Source organism: Triticum urartu, chromosome 7 (genome assembly GCF_003073215.2).
Source record: "Triticum urartu cultivar G1812 chromosome 7, Tu2.1, whole genome shotgun sequence".
Taxonomy (NCBI): Eukaryota; Viridiplantae; Streptophyta; class Magnoliopsida; order Poales; family Poaceae; genus Triticum; species Triticum urartu.
In genome coordinates this window covers 28,499,186-28,523,557 of record NC_053028.1, presented here as the reverse complement: position 1 = coordinate 28,523,557, position 24,372 = coordinate 28,499,186, and the positions used below count along the sequence as shown (strand labels likewise).

At 46.2% G+C, this 24,372-nt stretch overlaps 1 protein-coding gene across 1 annotated transcript; it reads left to right on the top strand.

Annotated features, from left to right (window-relative positions):
• The first annotated feature begins 218 nt into the window (after window positions 1-218).
• Window positions 219-1,472, top strand: LOC125523324 (mitogen-activated protein kinase 7-like). The gene is made up of 2 exons (XM_048688371.1): window positions 219-848; window positions 926-1,472. The coding sequence occupies exons 1-2, from the start codon at window positions 533-535 to the stop codon at window positions 1,297-1,299; spliced, it is 690 nt and encodes a 229-aa protein (XP_048544328.1). The 5' UTR covers window positions 219-532; the 3' UTR covers window positions 1,300-1,472.
• The last annotated feature ends 22,900 nt before the right edge of the window (window positions 1,473-24,372 follow it).

Here is a 24,372-nt window from a genome sequence, read left to right as displayed (position 1 = left end):
TTAGAAACAGGGAAATACAAAATTGTGTATAAAATTGTATTGCGAGTTATTTTAGGACAGAGGGAGTATGTACTAACAACAAACATCATCAAGTATTAATCGGTGCTCTTCCGGAAAATGAAAATTCGGTGCTAGCATGCGTGCAGCTTCTGGCCGGTACAAGACCAATCTCATTCCATTTCATTAAAGAAAAGCACTGACCGCCCACTGCGTGCCTTATCTCATCGCCACTCCTCTCCTTCTTTTATCCAGATCGCCAATTCCTCCGCTCATCCTAATCCAGCGCTGGTCCTCTTCTTCTTCTCCACCCAATCTAGCCAAGAGCTGCACGTGCGCGGGGCCGTGGTGGCTGGCCAGCGGAGCACCCCCTAATCGGCGATGAACCCAGAGGCCGCCAAGGCTGGCACCTTGGAGCTCCTCTGCCTCGTCCTGATCTGGCCGTCCGCCCCAGTCGTCGGCCCCGTGCTCCGGATCAGGCCAGAAGCCTTGCCTACGACCTGATTCAGACTGCGTAGCCTTCGCCACCTGCGCCATGCCCCAGAGGTTCGGCCGATCCCGCGTCGTTCATTCTCGCTTCTTCCTTTGCTCGCGGCTCGCGTTCGTCCAACCACATCCTCTCACTGCCTCGCTCCTCCACCACCACTCCTCTCCCTTCTTCCTCCCCTCCCTGCCAGCCAGGGCACTCTCCCTCTCCCACCTCCGTTCGCCGCAGGTGAGTGCGCGGCTACGGGTGTCTGGCCAGCAGCAACAGCTGCGGCAGTTCCGCGCCCGGAGAAGCCGCGCGCTGGGCGATGTGGAGGACGACGACCTGCCGCTTCCTCATTCGGGCGTCCTCCTCTGCGCCGTCGGTGAGCCCTCCCCTTCTTCCTCCATCTCTCTTCTCTCCCCCGTGCTTCTTCTCTAAGAGCTCTCTCTTTTTCTACAGAGAGACGGCCATGGCCGCCCGATGCCCGAGCGCCGCCGGCCAAGGATCCGCGGGCGTCCAGACCCCCTCCACGCCATCCCCATCTCGCCAGAGACCTACACCAAGTCCCATCCAGCGCCCGCGCCACCCTTCGGGCCCCGCCCCGCAGCTCTGCAGCCCGAGCGCTTCGGCCGCCTCGCACCCGAAGCAGAGGAGAGGAGCTCCCTACCACGAGCCTCTCCAGCCCCGGCAAACCAGCAGGCCGACCCCGCCTCCTAGTCACTTCCCTCCTTCCTTTTTTTCCCGCCGGGACGCATCACCCCTTCCTTGGCTTCTGCGGGAAGCCGGCGGCAAGCTGCGGCCCGTGCCCGGCGGTGGAGAAGGCAAATGGATAAGCGGTGGTGGTGCCCGGTGGTGAAGCAGTTTAATTAAGGACCGTGGGTAGAATTGTAACAAATGAAGGGGTGTTTATGTAAAAACGAAGCGTTTTCTCACGTACCCACTTAAAATAGGATTGCGGATTGAATTCCCAAAAATGAAGGGGCTTTTCTGCAAAAGTGCAGACGAAGTACGACCAGACGCGATCGCTGGTTTATCTTTTTATTTATTTTTTGAAAGTCGATCGCTGGTTTATTAGTAGGTAGAGATTATGAGAAATCCGTACGTCATTATTCTGATCCTTCCACCGTACCTACTTACCCACCCAAATAACAACGGATTGAAGTTAAACCAAGTTTATGGAAAAAAATCAACATTCACAAAGATCCATTATGAAATATATTTTCATATTATGTCTATTTGGTATTGTAGTTGTTGATATTTTTTATATAAATTTGGTTAAACTTTATAAGCTTGACATAAGATATAAAACTAATGTGCAAAATAAAAAAACGGAGTGCTATTTTTTATTCAGCACTGGGTACTTGCCTTTCAAGAAATTACTAGTTTCATAGTTGTACCGTCGAAAAAGTTTCACCTGCGAAGGCTCTTAGATCTCAGTGGATGTCATAACTCATTTTATAAAGTATGAACCTTAGGTAAACACTCGCCTGTCGACATGTTGTAAACCTTTGCTCCATGTGCCATGACTCAGACACGGTCGCTGTCCTACTCCTCATCCTCGTCGTGTGCATCATCGATGTCTCGGCGAGCTCTCAAAGGCGCTTGCGTGCGCCTGCGCAAGCTAGGTATTTCCACATTCTCATCATTGGCAGCTATCGCAGCGTACGCCGTCCTCGGCCTAGGCCTAGGTGTCGGGTCGTACGCTGCATGGCGGCGGGCGCACGCGGCCGGCGGGGGCCACCTCCCCGTCTCAGCATCGTCGTCCGCATGTCCTCCCCGAGGCTTTCATTGGCGGGCGACATGGGCCTCCCCCCACCTCATGGGCCTCCACATCAAGGCTCTCCTAATCACATCATTCGGAGGCGGGCATCCTCCACATCTCCGTGACGCCATTGGATTCAGTCGGATGCCATGGGGGTGGGCTTCAGTCGGCCACCAGAAGGCCAGGGACTCCGGCAACAGCGTCCGCACCGGGGAGCCCCATGATCTGAATCTTCGCTGCCTCCACGTCTCACTAAAAAATTCTTTGTACAAAACGGTGCAAGGCTTGGGGGGGGGGGATGCCTTGCCCCCCACCCCACCCCAACTTAGCCATAGTTTCCCGACTAGATCAGGCTGGGGCGCGTTGCTACGCTCGTCATTTTTTACGGTAGAATGATAGGAACTCACACAAAATATATAGAGAATTTTGTTGATAGAATGGTAGTGATTCACACAAATATATGGACAATTTTGTTGATAGAATAATAGGAATTCAACAAACATATATGGATATGCAAGGTGAAACTTAAATTCCTCAAAACAAGCTGATTATGTCACTGACCACAAGTACAAAGCAAGGGTTCACTAGTGCAGAACCGGGCAATAGCACCGGTTCGTAAGGCCCTTTAGTGCCGGTTTCGGAACCGGCACTAACATTTCGGCACTAAAGCCCCCCCCCCTTTAGTACCGGTTCAGCACGAACCGGTGCTAAAGGGCAACCACGTGGCACGAGCCAGCTCCGGGGGCCGGGAGCCCTTTAGTACCGGTTGGTAACACCAACCGGTAATAAAATGTTTGGGGGATTTTTGGTTTTATGATTTTTTTTTCATTTAATTTTGTGTTTTCCATTTTAATTCTTTTTCGTTTGCTGGTATTTTACGGTACTACACATTGTATACGTTATGCATATATATATATATATATATATATATATAAATAGAATTTCTAGTAGAACCAATCATATATATATCATCAATGTCTCACAAACTACCATATTAATTTACACATACACACATGTATAGCTATATACAATTTCTCCTACATATGCATGTTGCCTTCGGAGCCAGTGGCATTAGCCTAATTGGTGCCTTCGGAGCACGATGACAATTGGAAGTGGTTCATGACCTGTTCGATGGGGGCGGTAGCGGGTAATAGTATTCTCCCTTCGGATTTATGACCTGGTCGAGCAAAAATCCCGCTATTTCCTCTTGAAGTGCTTCTACGCGCTCCGTTTCTAGAAGCTTGTCCCGCACCTCTTTGAACTGTTAAGAAGGAGATCAATATACATGTGTATTAGTTGTGTGACTAGATATCGATAATGGTGTAAAAATTGTGAATAGTGTTCTGACAAGCGTACCCATTCCTGTCTTTGAGATCTGCTCCTTTCGGACGCCATCATGTGAATGTTCTCGCAAACGCAGAATGCACACAGATCAGTCCCCTGCGCCTGCTTCAGGGCCTTTATTACGAGAATGGAATTTAATTTGATCAGATAATAATTAATCAAGCATGATAATTAAAGAGATGGCAGCTAGCTAGCTAGCTAGTACTACTTAATTACTTACCTTGGATCGAAACCATTTCAGCTGTGGTTTCCATTCGCCTTCCGTGACGCTGATGAACCTTGCCCAAGCCCTGCCCGCCGACAAAGAAAATGAATAAAGGGGTTATTAAATAGTTCATATCATGAAATGACGAACTAAATAGGCCGAGATATATAGTTAATAATGATTGAAATTACCTGTTGACTATCCCATACAAGATGTTGTAGTCACTATTTGCTTTGAGTAGAGAGTCCAGTATTTCAACTGTTCCGGCGTCAACTTTAATGATACACAAGATCCAGTGAAATCTGCATGCACACACGTTTGCATGTCTTAATTAAGCGGGCATATGTAAGCAAAAACATGTAGCTAGCTAGTAGGAAAAAACAGAGAATTTGTAGTACAAGAAAGTGTGACTCACTGGAAGTTGTAAGGAAGTAGTATATCTTCATTGTATTTGAGGCGCTTCAAGAACTCTAGCATGCTTTCCTCTACCTGCTTTTCATAATACTTGTTCATTTTCCATGTGTATTCATTAACGGTGTTTGGGTCAATGAACCCAATGCCATAGCATCCACCTTTTCTCATCTCATACATCTTCATCCTGCATAATACCACAGAAAAGAATATAGTGAGGATAATTATAGGTAATGATTGATCAAAAGGATCACTACAGCTAGCTTGAGACTTAAATTACAGAAAAAAATCACTTACAGACAATAGCAACTGACGATAGATTTGTCGAGTGCGTCTTGATTGTATAACTGAAACAGTTCAGAATACTCAACGGCCACAACTTTCTCATGGTAGTAATGATCCTTCTTGACATACACCATGAGGGACTCTCGATCGGATCTCTTGATAATGTCCATGTACCATTGATGCAATTCATACATTCTCGTTGGGAGCTTCTTGACATCTTCTGGCTCGACCAAAGGTTGGCCCCGGATATATTTCCGTTTTATTTCCTCCTCTGTAATCACAGGCATGTCCTCGATCTCGAGGAGTTGTCCAACAGTGATCTTGAGTTCTTCAGCCTGCATTATATGCTCCTGGGTTATTACCACATCGCCCACCTCGGGAACGTAAACTGTTTGGCCACAATAATATTGGGCGCGCGTACTGTCACGTGTTGTTGGCGGCACAACAAGCGGGGGGGTCGATTGCGCCGCCTGTTCTCCCAGCTGGGCAACGGTTTTCCCGCATTTTTCGACAGCTGCTTGTTGTTTGCTCGAGCTCGAGCTTGCCTCCTTCTGTAGACGTTGTCGATGTAACTTCCTGATGTGGCGCTCATAGTCTGTGTCAACAGGCTTAGGAGCTGGTGGTTGAGCCATACGAATGAAGTGGTCAACTACTTCCACAGGCACTTTCTCCCTTGGCGGCGGTGGCGGTTTCGGTCCAAAATGGGCATCGACTTCTGCCCGCACTATGGCATTGGTTTGCTCCTCGGTCCTGTCGTAAGCCCTCACAGGAAGAGGAGTAGTGAGGTTTGGACCATATTTATATCGCTTGCCTCCGCCTGTACATCCTGTACTATGACCTCGACTGGTACCGCTACGCACCATAGCTGTGGGGTGTCTCTTCTGCGATTGCTGAGGCGGCGGAGACGGCTGACGGGGCTGAGTTGGACGAGGAGGAGTGGCCTGAAGCTGTGCCGGACTTGGAGGAGGAGTGGCCTGAGGTTGTGCCGGACTTGGAGGAGGAGTGGACGTCTGACGCTGTGTCGGACTTGGAGGAGGAGTGGCTTGACACTTTGCCGGACTTGGAGGAGGAGGAGTGGCCTCACGCGTTGGTGGACTTGGAGGAGCGGGAGTCTGCTGACTCGGTGGCGGACTTCGACGAGGAGTCGGGTGACGCGGTGTCGGTGGCCTTCGAAAAATGATGCAATCCTTTCTCCATAGGATGATACGATGTTTGGCATCTCCGAGTGTGTGCTCCTCATCACCTCCAGGAATGTCAAGCTCTAGCCCCGAATATTGGTCCACCACCTCATCAACCAAGACACGAGCATAGCCCGCTGGAATCGGGTTGCAATGGAAGGTTGCCTCGGGGGAATTTGAAAAAGCAATGGCGTCCGCCACCTTCATGGATATGTTCTTCATTTTGAAGTGTAGCTCGCAGTTAGTGTTCTCCGTGATGTCATCCACGGGGTATCTATCCAGCACTACTGCGTCGCCCGGGGCGGAACCCACGCTGCTTCTCGGCATGGATGGGGCGGTGGTATCCAATGCTGGATCATCCGCTAGCTGCTGCAGCTGCTGAGACCCCCTTTGCTGGCTAAGTGAGTCGATCTGCTCCTGCTGCCGCTGGAATTTAGCTGCCAATTCCGCTTGACTTGCTTCTAGGCCTTGAAGGCATTCATAGTCGAGCTTCCTTTGCTCCTCCTCCATCTTCATCTTCTTATCCTCCGCAATCTTCTTTCTCGCACGGGTTCTGTAGTCGGCGTTCCAGTCCGAAAACCCCTCATACCACGGAATAGCGCCTTTGCCTCGTGTTCTTCCCGGGTGTTCAGGATTTCCCAGGGCACACGTAAGCTCGTCGTTCTCTCTGTTGGGCTGGAACACCCCCGATCGAGCCTCTTCTATTGCAACAAGTAGCGCATCGTCGGCTCCGTTCAGACATGCCTTCGTCGAAACATTGCCTGTCTTCGGGTCCAACTCCCCCCCATGCGCATAGAACCAAGTCCTGCACCTGGGGGGCCAGCTCTTAGTAACCGGAGTGACACCTGCAGCCTCCATCTCTTTCTCAGACTTATCCCACTTAGGCATTGCCACCGCGTAGCCACCTGGCCCCAGCTTATGAAACTTATCCTTTTTTCGGCATTCTTCTTGTTTATTCTCGACCGTTCCTTAGCTAATTCTGAATCCTTGAATTTCACGAAATCGTCCCAATGAGCACTTTGATTCTCTAGTATCCCCTCGAATACTGGAGTCTTCCTTCCTCCCTTGACGTACTTCTCCCACGTCATTCTCTTGTGGTTCTTGAATGCAACCGCCATCTTCCTAAAAGCAGCGTCCTTGACTTTCCGCACGTCTGCTTCTGTGAAATTATCTGGTAGGGTGAAATGTTCCATGAGAGTATCCCAAAGCAGATTTTTTTGATTCTCGTCGACAAAAGTAACATCTGGACGTGGATTTGCTGGCTTTCTCCATTCTTGAAGGGAGATCGGGAGTTGGTCCTTCACAAGAACTCCGCACTGACGAACGAACTTGTCCGCAATCTTCTTAGGCGCTAATGGTTCGCCATTAGGTTTGAATGCCTCGATATTGTACTTTACGCCCTCCTTCAACTTTTTGTTCGGGCCTCGTTTCGTCCTTTTGCCTGAAGATTTGCTCGATCCGGATGGCTGAAAGAAGAAAGATCGATTCGTTAATATATCTTCGACTCATTTAAAACATGCGATGATCACCAGATTCCTGCTTATATAAATATATATACCTCGCCGGTGTTTGTTGTTTCAGGATCAACATGTTCTTCGTCGTAGTTCATGACTTCATCTTCTCGGTCGTCGCGATCGAATATCATATCACCCTCTCCGGTGTTGTTTAGAAATTCGGAGCCGTCAAAATCTTCTTCATTCTGATCATCATCTGGCCCGCGTATGATATCGAGCATGGTCTGTTCTCTCTCTCTGTCGGTATTGTCCGCCATAGCTTTTATTTAACTATGCCAAAAGAAATATAAAACAATTTAGTATAATCTCGAATAATAGATATAATCTCGAATACATCGTCTCGAATAATAGATATAATCTCGAATACATCATCTCGAATAATAGATATAATATTGAATACATCACTAGCTAGCTAGCTAGCAAGCTAATAAAGATCGAATAGTACAGAGTAATCTAGGCCACTCGCAGTTCCTGAGGTGCGGGCGGTGGACACCCAAAGAGAAGGAACCATCACTGGATCATAGCTCGGGTGATCTCCCCAAAGAACCTGCCAGGTATTGGAGAACCTGACGTCCATAGCAGCCATGTAGCGATGGACGTGCTCGTCCTCCTCCCTGACACGGCGATGTACCACCTCCGGCGGGGCCGGCTCCCTCCGCACCGAAAGTGGCCTACGTGAATGCCACCAAAGGAGATGAGGGTCGACGACGGGACCCGGGGCCGGGTTCCTCACCAAGCGTCGCGCCCCTGAAGGTAGCACCTCCCAGTGCCAGCCCGGCGGAGCCCAGTCCCGGACATGGGTCCTCTGAAGCAGGACGTCGTCGCGGACGTGTCGACGGCGAGGATGCGGGCCGAGCATCGTCGACAACAAAATACTATATGCCGCAAAAGTAAAGTAACATTTTTTGAATGATGGATTGTGATGATTTCATATATGCAAATTCTAAATTTTATAACTAAAAATATAAGAAACTAAAAAAACATCGATCACCGTCTAACAATTTGAAATTAATCTAATTCATCTAGCTAGCTAAAACTAACATTTCCAAAATTTCTAACATTTCTATATAACTAACATTTCTATAACATTTGACATTATATATATTATAACTAACATTTCTACATACTATTTGACATTAATCTAATCTAATTAATTAATTCATCTAAAACTTTGTATGAAAAACAGAAAAACAGAAAAAACTAAAAGCTAAAAACAGAAAATTTGTGTGTGTGCGCGTCTAGTGTGTGTGTAGTGTGTGTGTGTGTGCATGTAGTGTGTGTGTGCGCGCGCGCGTGTGTGTGCGCTACGGTCGGCGCCGGCGCCGGCGCCGGTGTGCGCTACGATTGATTGGAGGGAGGAGAGGGGCCGGGGGAGGGGCTCACAGCGCGCGCGGGCAAGGTCGAGGCGACGGCGACGGCGAGGGCGAGGTCGATCCAAAGGCGATGGCGACGGCGAAGCGAGGGGATCGGCGACCGGGACGGCGACGGGGGTGCCGCCGAGTCGACGGGGACGACGCAACGAGGACGGGGGCGTCGTGGAGTCGACGGGGACGGCGCGACGGGGGCGGCGACGGCGCGGGACGGGGCGGCGGCAGAGAGAAGTGGGAGATGAGAAACTGAAAATTTTCGAAGTGTTTCTTATATAGGGGACACCTTTAGTACCGGTTGGAGCCACCAACCGGTACTAAAGGCCTGTTTTGGCCAGGCCAAGCGGGGGGAAGCACCCCCCTTTAGTACCGGTTCCTGGCTCCAACCGGTACTAAAGGCCCCCCCTTTAGTACCGGTTGGTGCCACGACCCGGTACTAAAGGGGGTGCGCTGCCAGGTGAGGGGCGCAGAAGTTTAGTCCCACCTCGCTAGCCGAAGGGCGCTCACACCTGCTTATAAGCCCCGCCGCCGCTGCTGTCTCGAGCTCCTCTCTAAAGCAGGCCTTCTGGGCCTACCTCTGCTACTCTGCCCTGTGGGGCCTATTGGGCTTGCGGGCCTGCATCCTGGCCCAACAACAGGTTGGGTTTCTAGTCGTATGCAGGCCGCTGTGGCCCGGTAGGTGGGCTTTTTTCATTTAGTTTTTTCTTTTCTGCTTTATTTATTTTGTTTTATTTATTTTTAGTTGTTTTTTGCTGTATTTAGAGTTTCTTTGTGAATATTTTTGATAGTTTTTAGAAACTTTCAGTTAGTGCCGGTAGTTTTTAAATTTGAATGGTTTAAATTTTGAATTATTTGAAATTTGCGTGAATCACTAGTTTGTGAATAACTTAACTTTAAAAATACATTTTCCAGTGATTCTTTTTTCTTATGTTTAATATTAGTGTGTTTTATCATTATATTCAATTTGGTAATGCTTAAGTTATTTAAAAATGAAATGCCTTTGTAACGGATGAGTTTTCGTCCGAAACCCTGATACTTCGAAACAGATTGTCCATTTTGTACACGAAGTGCATCCAGTTTTTGCGGTAACCCTCTCTACTTTTTTGCACATGCTATGTGGGTGAAATTATGATACCATGCCAACTTTCATCCTTTTCTGAGTTCATTTGAAATGCTTTTCAATTTCAGGGTCATTTAGCTGAAAAAATCAATAAATGCATGAAAGAATTTGCTTGCACATAAAATTTCTTCGCGTTTCAAATGCCAAAACACATAACTAGCTACCCTAACTATTACAGAGATTCCCTCCTGGGTGTGAAACACAGAAGAAAGTGATGATAGTTAAGCCGATCACATCCCAGATCTTTGGGTGTGAAACTTTTTCTTCGCGTGTGTCCCTTTGCGTCGTAGCCATGGAAAATCTTCATCATTTAACGGGATGCTCGGGTCAATATTCACTATGAATAGAGCAATTTCATCAAAATTTTCATAATCTTCTGACTTGTCTGTCTTGTCATCCACTCCCACGATGTTTCTCTTCCCAGAAAGAACTATGTGCCGCTTTGACTCATCGTACGATGCATTCGCTTCCTTATCTTTTCTTTTTCTTGGCTTGGTAGACATGTCCTTCACATAGAAAACCTGTGCCACATCATTGGCTAGGACGAATGGTTCGTCTGCATACGCAAGATTGTTGAGATCCACTGTTGTCATTCCGTACTGCGGGTCTTCCGTTACCCTGCCTCGTGTCATATTGACCCATTTGCACCGAAACAAAGGGAACTTCAAACCACGTCGATAGTCAAGTTCCCATATGTCCTGTATATAACCATAATATGTTTCCTTTCCCGTCTTGGTTTCTGCATCAAAGCGGACACCACTGTTTTGGTTGGTGCTCTTCTTATCTTGGGCGATCGTGTAAAATGTATTACCATTTATCTCGTACCCTTTGAAAGTCATTATATTCGAAGATGGTAACTGGGACAGCAAGTACAGGTCATCTTCAATAGAGGTGTCATGCATGGTACGTGCTTGCAACCAGCTGGCGAAACTCCTGGTTTGTTCACGTGTAATCCAGTCATCAGACCGCTCCGGGTGTTTGGAGCGTAGCAAATTCTTGTGTTCATCCATATACGGAGCCACCAAGGCGGAATTCTGTAGAACTGTGTAGTGTGCTTCAGTGAGAGAATGTCCGTCCATACATATTATTTGTTCCCCTCCTAGCGTGCCTTTTCCATCCAGTCTGCCCTTATGCCGCGATTCAGGAACACCAATCGGCTTAAGGTCAGGAATAAAGTCAATACAAAACTCAATGACCTCCTCATTTTGACGGCCCTTGGAGATGCTTCACAATGGCTAATCGAACGTTTTCCGGTAGAAGCCCCCTCAATGCAACCGGAAGCAGTTGCGTCATAATCACGTGGCAGTCATGAGACTTTAGGTTCTGGAACTTTTTCTCTGCCATGTTTATTATTCCCTTTATATTCGACGAGAAGCCAGACGGTACCTTAATACTGAGCAGGCATTCAAAGAAGATTTCCTTCTCTTCTTTGGTAAGAGCGTAGCTTGCATGACCCTGATGTATGCCGTCTTTTCCGTGCATACGTTGCTGGTCCTCCCGTGCCTCAGGTGTATCTTTTGTCTTCCCATACACGCCCAAGAAGCCAAGCAGGGTCACACAAAAATTCTTCGTCACGTGCATCACGTCGATTGCGGAGCGGACCTCGAGGTCTTTCCAATAGGGCAGGTCCCAAAATATAGATTTCTTCTTCCACATGGGTGCGCGTCCGTCAGCGTCATTCGGAACAGGTTGTCCACCAGGACCCTTTCCAAAGACCACCTTCAAATCCTTGACCATATCATGTACATCAGCACCAGTACGGTGGCGAGGCTTCGTCCGGTGATCCGCCTCACCTTTGAAATGCTTGCCTTTCTTTCTTACGGGATGCCTGCTCGGAAGAAATCGACGATGTCCCAGGTACACATTCTTATTAGCCAAATATATACTGTCAGTACCGTCCAAACAGTGCGTGCATGCGCGGTATCCCTTGTTTGTCTGTCCTGAAAGATTACTGAGAGCAGGCCAATCATTGATGGTCACAAACAGCAACGCCTTTAGGTGAAATTCTTCCCCCATGTGCTCATCCCACGCACATACACCTGTTCCATTCCACAGTTGTAAGAGTTCTTCAACTAATGGCCTTAGGTACACATCAATGTCGTTGCCGGGTTGCTTAGGGCCTTGGATGAGCACTGGCATCATAATGAACTTCCGCTTCATGCACAACCAAGGAGGAAGGTTATACAAACATAGAGTCACAGGCCAGGTGCTATGGTTGCTGCTTTGCTCCCCAAAAGGATTAATGCCATCTGCGCTTAGACCAAACCATACGCTCCTTGCGTCATCTGCAAACTCCTTCCCGTACTTTCTTTCGATTTTTCTCCACTGCGACCCGTCAGCGGGTACTCTCAACTTTCCGTATTTCTTACGGTCTTCTCTGTGCCATCGCATCGCCTTGGCATGCTCTTTGTTTTGGAACAAACGTTTCAACCGTGGTATTATAGGAGCATACCACATCACCTTGGCAGGAATCTTCTTCCTGGGGCGCCGGCCCTCGACATCACCAGGGTCATCGCGGCAGATCTTATAGCGCAATGCACCACATACCGGGCAAGCGTTCAAATCCTCGTACTCACCGCGGTAGAGGATGCAATCATTAGGGCATGCATGTATCTTCTGCACCTCTAACCCTAGAGGGCAGACAACCTTCTTTGCTTCGTACGTACTCTCGGGCAATTCGTTGTCCTTTGGAAGCATATCCTTTATCATTACCAGCAACTTTCCAAATCCCTTGTCAGATACACCATTCTCTGCCTTCCATTGCAGCAATTCCAGTGTGGTGCCCAGCTTTTTCTTGTCACCTACGCAATTCAGGTACAACAATTTTTTGTGATCCTCTAACATGCGCTGCAACTTCTTCTTCTCCAAATCACTTGCGCAGTTTCTCTTTGCATCGGCAATGGCCCGACCTAGATCATCAACGGGCTCATCTGATGCCTCTTCTTCAGCTTCTTCCCGCATTGCCGGCTCAGCTTCTTCCCGCATTACCGGCTCAGGTTCTTCCCCCATTGTTGTATCATCGTATTCAGGGAACCCATGGCCAGGATAGTTGTCATCGTCCTCTTCTTCTTCATTGTCTTCCATCATAACCCCTCTTTCTCCATGCTTGGTCCAAACATTATAATGGGGCATGAAACCGGTCTTAAACAGGTGGACGTGAATGGTTCTTGACGTAGAGTAATTGTGACCATTCTTACAGCGAGCACATGGACAAGGCATAAAACCATCCGCCCGCTTGTTTGCCTCAGCCACAAGCAGAAAAGTACGCACGCCCTCAACGAACTGGGGAGAGCATCGGTCATCGTACATGTTGGGGAACGTAGCAGAAATTCAAAAATTTCCTACGTGTCACCAAGATCTATCTATGGAGAGACTAGCAACGAGGGGAAGGAGAGTGCATCTACATACCCTTGTAGATCGCTAAGCGGAAGCGTTCAAGTGAACGGGGTTGATGGAGTCGTACTCGTCGTGATCCAAATCACCGGAGATCCTATTGCCGAACGGACGGCACCTCCGCGTTCAACACACGTACAGCCCGGTGACGTCTCCCACGCCTTGATCCAGCAAGGAGAGAGGGAGAGGTTGAGGAAGACTCCATCCAACAGCAGCACAACGGCGTGGTGGTGATGGAGGAGCGTGGCAATCCTGCAGGGCTTCGCCAAGCACCACGGGATATGAGGAGAAAGAGAGGGAGGGCTGCACCAACAGGCAGATATCAGATCGCGTGTTATGGGCAGCCCCAGGCCTCACTATATATAGGGGAGAGGGAGGAGGGTGCGCCCCCTCTAGGGTTCCCACCCCTAGGGGGGCGGCAGCCCTAGATGGGAAAGGGGTGGCGGCCAAGGGAGGATTCCCTCCCCCCCCCCAAGGCACCTAGGAGGTGCCTTCCCCTCCTAGGACTCTTCCTTTAGGGTTTCCCCACACTAGGCGCATGGGCCCTAGGGGAAAGTGGCGCCCCAGCCCACTTTGGGCTGGATCCCTTTCCCACTTCAGCCCATGGGACCCTTTGAGATAGGTGGCCCCACCCGGTGGACCCCCGGGACCCTTCCGGTGGTCCCGGTACAATACCGATGACCCCGAAACTTGTCCCGATGGCCAAAATAGGACTTCCTATATATAAATCTTTACCTCCGGACCATTCCGGAACTCCTCGTGACGTCCGGGATCTCATCCGGGACTCCGAACAACATTCGGTAACCACATACAAACTTCCTTTATAACCCTAGCGTCATCAAACCTTAAGTGTGTAGACCCTACGGGTTTGGGAACCATGCAGACATGACCGAGACGTTCTCCGGTCAATAACCAACAGCGGGATCTGGATACCCATGTTGGCTCCCACATGTTCCACGATGATCTCATCGGATGAACCACGATGTCAAGGACTTAATCAATCCCGTATACAATTCCCTTTGTCTAGCGGTACGATACTTGCCTGAGATTCGATCGTCGGTATCCTGATACCTTGTTCAATCTCGTTACCGGCAAGTCTCTTTACTCGTTCCGTAACACATCATCCCGTGATCAACTCCTTGATCACATTGTGCACATTATGATGATGTCCTACCGAGTGGGCCCAGAGATACCTCTCTGTTTACACGGAGTGACAAATCCCAGTCTCGATTCGTGCCAACCCAACAGACACTTTCAGAGATACCTGTAGTGTACCTTTATAGCCACCCAGTTACGTTGTGACGTTTGGCACACCCAAAGCACTCCTACGGTATCCGGGAGTTGCACAATCTCATGGTCTAAGGAAATGATACTTGACATTAGAAAAGCTTTAGCATACGAACTACACGATCTTTGTGCTAGGCTTAGGATTGGGTCTTGTCCATCACATCATTATCCTAATGATGTGATCCCGTTATCAATGACATCCAATGTCCATGGTCAGGAAACCATAACCATCTATTGATCAACGAGCTAGTCAACTAGAGGCTTACTAGGGACATGGTGTTGTCTATGTATCCACACATGTATCTGAGTTTCCTATCAATACAATTATAGCATGGATAATAAACGATTATCATGAACAAGAAAATATAATAATAACTAATTTATTATTGCCTCTAGGGCATATTTCCAACAGTACATCCATTGCCGGCTCATCTTCATTACACAACACCGAATAGACCAAATTAATACAAGTTCATACATAAAGTTCATACAACACTTAAATGCAACAAACAAATAACTCTCTAGCTAAAGCATTTAAATGCAACAACAAATACGATCAAGATCGCAACTAAGGTAACAATGGATCCAACAGCATAATGATACCAAGCCTCACTATCGATGGCATATTTTCTAATCTTTCTAATCTTCAAGCGCATTTTCTCCATCTTGATCTTGTGATCATCGACGACATCGGCAACATGCAACTCCAATTCCATCTTCTCCCCCTCAATTCTTTTCAATTTTTCTTTCAAGTACTCGTTTTCTCTTTCAACTAAATTTAACCTCTCGGCAATAGGGTCGGTTGGAATTTCCGGTTCAGATACCTCCCTAACAGTCTTCCACTTGCACTAGAGTCAATAGTCTAGTTCACATCGCGATGTGATTAACACTCACAGGTCACGTCGCCATGTGACCAACATCCAGAGAGTTTACTAGAGTCAATAATCTAGTTCACATCACTATGTGATTAACACTCAGTGAGTTATGGGTTTGATCATGTAGCTTGTGAGAGAGGTTTTAGTCAACGGGTCTGAACCTTTCAGATCCGTGTGTGCTTTAACAAATCTCTATGTCATCTCCTAGATGCAGCTACCACGCTCTATTTGGAGCTATTCCAAATAACTGTTCTACTATACGAATCCAGTTTACTACTCAGAATAATCTGGATTAGTGTCAAAGTTTGCATCGGCGTAACCCTTTACGACGAACTCTTTTACCACCTCCATAATCGAGAAAATTCCTTAGTCCACTAGTTACTAAGGATAACTTTGACCGCTGTCCTGTGATCCATTCTTGGATCACTCTTGTACCCCTTGACTGACTCATGGCAAGGCACACTTCAGGTGCGGCACACAGCATAGCATACTGTAGAGAGCCTATGACAAAAGCATAGGGGACGACCTTCGTCCTTCCTCTTTCTTCTGCCGTGGTCGAGCTTTAAGTCTTAACTTCATACCTTACAACTCAGGCAAGAACTCCTTCTTTGACTGATCCATCTTGAACAACCTTCAAGATCATGTCAAGGTATGTGCTCATTTGAAAGTACCATTAAGCGTTTTGATCTATCCTTATAGATCTTGATGCTCAATGTTCAAGTAGCTTAATCCAGGCTTTCCATTGAAAAACACTTTCCAAATAACCCTATATGCTTTCCAGAAATTCTACGTCATTTCTGATCAACAATATGTAACAACATATACTCATCAGAAATTCTATAGTGCTCCCACTCACTTCTTTGGAAATACAAGTTTCTCATAAACTTTGTATAACCCAAAATCTTTGATCATCATCAAAGCATACATTCCAACTCGAGATGCTTACTCTAGTCCTCAGAAGGATTGCTGGAGCTTTGCATATTTATTAGCATCTTTCAGGATTGACAAAACCTTCCGTTTTGTATCACATACAACCTTTCCTCGAGAAAATCGTTGAGAAAACAATGTTTTTGACATCCTATCTGCAAGATTTCATAAATAATGCAATAATCGCTAATATAATTCCAACAGACTCTTAGCATCGCTACGAGTGAGAAAGTCTCATCGTAGTCAACTCTTTGAACTTGTCGAAAAACATCTTAACGACAAGTCGAGCTTTCTTAATGGTGACATTTACCATCATTGTCCGTCTTCCTTTTAAAATCCATATGTACCTAACAACCTTACGACCATCAAGTAGTTCTTCCAAAGTCTACACTTTGTTTTCATACATGGATCTCTCTCGGATTTTATGGCCTCGAGCCATTTATCGGAATCCGTGCCCACCATCGCTTCTCCATAGCTTGTAGGTTCATTGTTGTCTAGCAACATGACTTCCAAGACAGGATTACGTACCACTCTGAAGTAGTACGCATCCTTGTCATCCCACGAGGTTTGGAAGTGACTTGATATGAAGTTTCATGATCACTATCATAAACTTCCACTTCAATTGGTGTAGGTGCCATAGGAACAACTTCCTGTGTCCTGTCACACACTAGTTGAAGAGACGGTTCAATAACCACATCAAGTCTCCACCATCCTCCCACTCAATTCTTTCGAGAGAAACTTTTCCTCGAGAAAGGACCCGATTCTAGAAACAATCCCTTATTGCTTTCGGATCTGAGACAGGAGGTATACCCAACTGTTTTGGGTGTCCTATGAAGATGCATTTATCCACTTTGGGTTCGAGCTTATCAGCCTGAAACTTTTTCACATAAGCGTCGCAGCCCCAAACTTTTAAGAAATGACAGCTTAGGTTTCTCTAAACCATAGTTCATACGGTGTCATCTCATCGGAATTACGTGGTGCCCTATTTAAAGTGAATGTGGTTGTCTCTAATGCCTAACCCATAAACTATCATGGTAATTCGATAAGAGACATCATGGTATGCATCATATCCAATAGGGTGCAGTTATGATGTTCGGACACACCATCACACTATGGTGTTCCAGGCTGTATTAGTTGTGAAACAATTTCCACAATGTCTTAATTCTGTGCCAAACTCGTAATTCAGATATTCATCTCTATGATCATATCATAGATTTTATCCTCTTGTCACGATGATCTCTCACCTTCACCCTGAAATTACTTGAACCTTTCAATAATTCAGACTCGTGATTCATCAAGTAAATATACTCAACATCTACTCAAATCATCTATGAAGTAAGAACATAACGATATCCACTACACGCCTCAGCACTCATTGGACTGCACACATCAAAATGTATTACTTCCAACAAGTTGCTTTCTAGTTTCCATTTTACTGAAAATGAGGCTTTCAGTCATCTTGCCCATGTGGTATGATTTGCATGTCTCAAGTGATTCAAAATCAAGTGAGTCCAAACGGTCCATTTGCATGGAGTTTCTTCATGCATATACACCAATAGACATGGTTCGCATGTCTCAAACTTTTCAAAACGAGTGAGCCCAAAGATCCATCAACATGGAGCTTCTTCATGCGTTTTATACCGATATGACTTACGTGGCAGTGCCACAAGTAGGTGGTACTATCATTACTATCTTTTGGCATGAACATGTGTATCACTACGATCGAGATTCAATAAACCATTCATTTTAGGTGTAAGACCATTGAAGGTATTATTCAAATAAACAGAGTAACCATTATTCTCCTTAAATGAATAACCGTATTGCGATAGACATAATCCAATCATGTCTATGCTCAACGCAAACACCAATCTCGATGGTAGAGGGAGCGTGCGATTGCTTGATCATATCAACATTGGAAACACTTCCAACACATATCGTCAGCTCACCTTTAGCTAGTCTCCGTTTATTCCGTAGCTTTTATTTCGAGTTACTAACACTTAGCAACCGAACCGGTATCTAATACCCTGGTGCTACTAGGAGTACGTAAAGTACACATTAACATAATGTATATCCAATATACTTCTATCGACAGTCTTCTCATCTACCAAGTATCTAGGGTAATTCTGCTCCAGTGGCTGTTCCCCTTTATTACAGAAGCACTTAGTCTCGGGTTTGGGTTCAACCTTGGGTTTCTTCACTAGAGCAGCAGCTGATTGCCGTTTCATGAAGTATCCCTTCTTGCCCTTGCCCTTCTTGAAACTAGTGGTTTCACCAACCATCAACAATTGATGCTCCTTCTTGATTTCTACTTTTGTGGTGTCAAACATCGCGAATATCTCAAGGATCATCATATATGTCCCTGATATATTATAGTTCATCACGAAGCTCTAGCAGCTTGGTGGTAATGACTTCGGAGAAACACATTCTCATCTGGAAGATCAACTCCCACTTGATTCAAGGCGATTGTTGTACTCAGACAATCTGAGCACAAGCTCAACAATTGAGCTTTTCTCCTTAGTTTGTAGGCTAAGAAAATCGTCGGAGGTCTTATACCTCTTGACGTGGGCACGAGCCTGAAATCCCAATTTCAGCCCTCGAAACATCTCATATGTTCGCGACGTTTCAAAAAACGTCTTTGGTGCCTCAATTCTAAACCATTTAGCATTACACTGAACTATCATGTAGTTATCAAAATGTGTATGTCAGATGTTCGCAACATCCACAGACAACGTTCGAGGTTCAGCACACTGAGCGGTGCATTAAGGACATAAGCCTTCTATGAAGCAATGAGGACAATCCTCAGTTTACGGACCTAGTCCGCATAATTGCTACTATCACTTTCAACTAAATTTTCTCTAGGAACATATCTAAACAGTAGAACTAGAAGCGCGAGCTACGACATAATTTGCGAAGACTTTTGACTATGTTCAGGATAATTAAGTTCATCTTATGAACTCCCACTCAGATAGACATCCCTCTAGTCATCTAAGTGATTACATGATCCGAGTCAACTAGGCCGTGTCCGATCATCACGTGAGACGGACTAGTCACATCGGTGAACATCTTCATGTTGATCGTATCTACCATACGACTCATGCTCGACCTTTCGGTCTTCTGTGTTCCGAGGCCATGTCTAGCACATGCTAGGCTCGTCAAGTTAACCTAAGTGTTTTGCATGTGTAAATCTGTCTTACACCCGTTGTATGTGAACGTAAGGAATCTATCACACCCGATCATCACGTGGTGCTTCGAAACGACGAACTGTAGCAACGGTGCACAGTTAGGGGAGAACACTTCTTGAAATTTTATGAGGGATCATCTTATTTACTACCGTCGTTCTAAGCATAAGATGAAAAACATGATAAACATCACATGCAATCAAAATAATAGTGACATGATATGGCCAATATCTATAGCTCCTTTGATCTCCATCTTGGGGCTCCATGATCATCTTGTCACCGGCATGACACCATGATCTCATCATCGTGTTCCATGAAGTTGTCCAACTATTACTTCTACTACTATGGCTAACGTTAGCAATAAAGTAAAGTAATTACATGACGTTTAATGTTGACACGCAGGTCATAAATAAATTAAGACAACTCCTATGGCTCCTGCCGGTTGTCATACTCATCGACATGCAAGTCGTGATTCCTATTACAAGAACATGATCAATCTCATACATCACATATATCATTCATCACATCCTTTTGGCCATATCACATCACATAGCATACCCTGCAAAAACAAGTTAGATGTCTTCTAATTGTTGTTTGCATGTTTTACGTGGCTGCTATGGGTTTCTAGCAAGAACGTTTCTTACCTACGCAAAACCACAACGTGATATGCCAATTGCTATTTACCCTTCATAAGGACCTTTCATCGAATCCGATCCGACTAAAGTGGGAGAGACAGACACCCGCTAGCCACCTTATGCAACTAGTGCATGTCAGTCGGTGGAACCAGTCTCACGTAAGAGTACGTGTAAGGTCGGTCCGGGCCGCTTCATCCCACAATGCCGCCGAATCAAGATTGGACTAGTAACGGTAAGCATATTGAACAAAATCAACGGCCACAACTACTTTGTGTTCTACTCGTGCATAGAAACTACGCATAGACCTAGCTCATGATGCCACTGTTGGGGAACGTAGCAGAAATTCAAAATTTTCCTACGTGTCACCAAGATCTATCTATGGAGAGACTAGCAACGAGGGAAGGAGAGTGCATCTACATACCCTTGTAGATCGCTAAGCGGAAGCGTTCAAGTGAACGGGGTTGATGGAGTCGTACTCGTCGTGATCCAAATCACCGATGATCCTAGTGCCGAACGGACGGCACCTCCGCGTTCAACACACGTACAGCCCGGTGACGTCTCCCACGCCTTGATCCAGCAAGGAGAGAGGGAGAGGTTGAGGAAGACTCCATCCAGCAGCACACAACGGCGTGGTGGTGATGGAGGAGCGTGGCAATCCTGCAGGGCTTCGCCAAGCACCACGGGAAGAGGAGAAAGAGAGGGAGGGCTGCACCAACAGGCAGAGATCAGATTCGCGTGTTATGGGCAGCCCCAGGCCTCACTATATATAGGGGAGAGGGAGGAGGGTGCGCCCCCTCTAGGGTTCCCACCCCTAGGGGGCGGCAGCCCTAGATGGGAAAGGGGTGGCGGCCAAGGGAGGATTCTCCCCCCCAAGGCACCTAGGAGGTGCCTTCCCCTCCTAGGACTCTTCCTTTAGGGTTTCCCCACACTAGGCGCATGGGCCCTAGGGGAAAGTGGCGCCCCAGCCCACTTTGGGCTGGATCCCCTTTCCCACTTCAGCCCATGGGACCCTCCGGGATAGGTGGCCCCACCCGGTGGACCCCCGGGACCCTTCCGGTGGTCCCGGTACAATACCGATGACCCCGAAACTTTGGCCGAACTAGGATCCCTTCCCACTTCAGCCCATGGGACCCTCCGGGATAGGTGGCCCCACCCGGTGGGCCCCCGGGACCCTTCCGGTGGTCCCGGTACAATACCGATGACCCCGAAACTTGTCCCGATGGCCGAAATAGGACTTCCTATATATAAATATTTACCTCCGGACCATTCCGGAACTCCTCGTGACGTCCGGGATCTCATCCGGGACTCCGAACAACATTCGGTAACCACATACAACTTCCTTTATAACCCTAGCGTCATCGAACCTTAAGTGTGTAGACCCTACGGGTTCGGGAGACATGCAGACATGACCGAGACGTTCTCCGGTCAATAATCAACAGCGGGATCTGGATACCCATGTTGGCTCCCACATGTTCCACGATGATCTCATCGGATGAACCACGATGTCAAGGACTTAATCAATCCCGTATACAATTCCCTTTGTCTAGCGGTACGATACTTGCCCGAGATTCGATCGTCGGTATCCCGATACCTTGTTCAATCTCGTTACCGGCAAGTCTCTTTACTCGTTCCGTAACACATCATCCCGTGCAACTCCTTGATCACATTGTGCACATTATGATGATGTTCTACCGAGTGGGCCCAGAGATACCTCTCCGTTTACACGGAGTGACAAATCCCAGTCTCGATTCGTGCCAACCCAACAGACACTTTCGGAGATACCTGTAGTGTACCTTTATAGCCACCCAGTTACGTTGTGACGTTTGGCACACCCAAAGCACTCCTACGGTATCCGGGAGTTGCACAATCTCATGGTCTAAGGAAATGATACTTGACATTAGAAAAGCTTTAGCATACGAACTACACGATCTTGTGCTATGCTTAGGATTGGGTCTTGTCCATCACATCATTCTCCTAATGATGTGATCCCGTTATCAATGACATCCAATGTCCATGGTCAGGAAACTGTAACATCTATTGATCAACGAGCTAGTCAACTAGAGGCTTACTAGGGACATTTGTTGTCTATGTATTCACACATGTATTGAGTTTCCTATTAATACAATTATAGCATGATAATAACGATTATCATGAACAAGGAAATATAATAATAACCAATTTATTATTGCCTCTAGGGCATATTTCCAACAGTCATCCATTGCCGGCTCATCTTCATTACACAACACCGAATAGACCAAATTAATACAAGTTCATACATAAAGTTCATACAACACTTAAATGCAACAAACAAATAACTCTCTAGCTAAAGCATTTAAATGCAACAACAAATACGATCAAGATCGCAACTAAGGTAACAATGGATCCAACAGCATAATGATACCAAGCCTCACTATCGATGGCATATTTTCTAATCTTTCTAATCTTCAAGCGCATTTTCTCCATCTTGATCTTGTGATCATCGACGACATCGGCAACATGCAACTCCAATTCCATCTTCTCCCCCTCAATTCTTTTCAATTTTTCTTTCAAGTACTCGTTTTCTCTTTCAACTAAATTTAACCTCTCGGCAATAGGGTCGGTTGGAAATTTCTCGGTTCAGATACCTCCTAGAAAAAATTTCTATGTCAACTTGATGGGCATAATTTGTCATAAACACGAAATGCAACTAGTTTTAAAAGAGAATATACATACCACATCCGAATCATAACAAGGACTAGGGCCGACGGGGACGGATATCAAAACCATGGCACTATATGTATAACAAACAACGTACGGGTAAGATAATTATACGAGTAACTATATATCCAAATCACACAAACATCAATTTTTATATAAAATTTCATGAACAAGAGGCTCACCACAAGGTGGTGCCGGCGACGGGAAGGTGCGGGCGATCGACGGTGGCTACGATGGAGATTTAGAAGGCACTAAGTAAACCACACCTACATATGCAAACTAAGTGTTATTTTTGACCTCAAATTGCATATAAATCAAATACTAGCACATATATATATATATCCTCCCAAATTACTAAACTCACAAATTAATCACTATATAAACCAATGCAAGAGCTAATCTAGCAATGAGAGATGAAAGGACAAAGTTGCTAACCTTTGTGATCATTTGAATGGATGAGGGCCTTCAAATCTTGACAAATTTTGGGCAAATTTTGTGATGAACTCGAGAGGAAGAAGGGAAGAACAGAGGAGAGGGCCGGAGAGGGGAAAGGGGGGAGAACAGAGTGCTGGTGGACGAAGGGTTTATATAGGACGACCTTTAGTACCGGTTCGTGGCACGAACCGGTACTAAAGGTGCTGGAGGGGCCCCACTCTGACAACATCCTGCCACCACTCTCATTAGTACCGGTTCGTAGTACGAACCGGTGCTAAAGGTTCGCCACGAACCGGTACTAATGAAAGCGGCCCGGCTATCCGTTGGAACCGGCACTAAGGTATACATTAGTGCCGGCTCAAATACAAACCGGCACTAATGTGCTTCACGTTTGACCATTTTTCTACTAGTGGTTGTTGAACCGATCTGTACTTGAAATATTGCTGGTATGTACAGATCAAGGCATTGGTAAGGTGGCCAAACCAATTATAATATCTCAACAACATCAAGTGAGAAATGCAGATTTATGATGTATGTGCACAGATAAAAAAAGCAAGAGAAACAAGGAGAATTCTATGACAGATGCAGCCTAAGAGTTTCTATGTCATTCAGAGGATGTATTTACAATCTTTCCTGCTCATGAATGGCGTAATTTTTTTAGTCGCTTGATTAATTGTTTTCTATGCATCTTGCTGGGCCATTTTGGGTCGAGTTAGATTCTCACCAAAGGACTCTCCGTCATCACCTGCTAGTTCTTTCTTGATGGCCCGTAGATCATATGTTGGTAGTTTCATTGCAAGCCAAATTACCTGTGGTGACTATTTTAGGAAAATACAAGTGAACACGCATGCACAAATAAACCAACGAGGAATTATAGAGAAGGAATATATAACTTAAAGTTGGGAAAATGAAATAACGAGCTTGTAGTCGTTTGGAAAATATACAATGTATCCCAGCAACCATGAGATAACCGTTGAAGCACACAAGATGGCACAATAGCAGTTAAAAATCTGGAGACTGGATTTGAATTTAGAGGGACATGTGCAATAACATGCTTGACTTATGATGCCTCAGCTATTTGTTCACCAATAATTGCATAGGCACTGTAGAGCAATGTAGCATCACATATATAGTTTAGCCATCAATGACATTTTAATTAAGGAGATCAAAAGCGGTACATGGTCGAGGTGATTGACGTCACTTGATTGAGCAGCACACTTGATTTCTTCGGCGTCTCCTTCTTCATAAGCAGACAACAGTTTCATTGCACATTGGTTCTGGTCACTACTCAG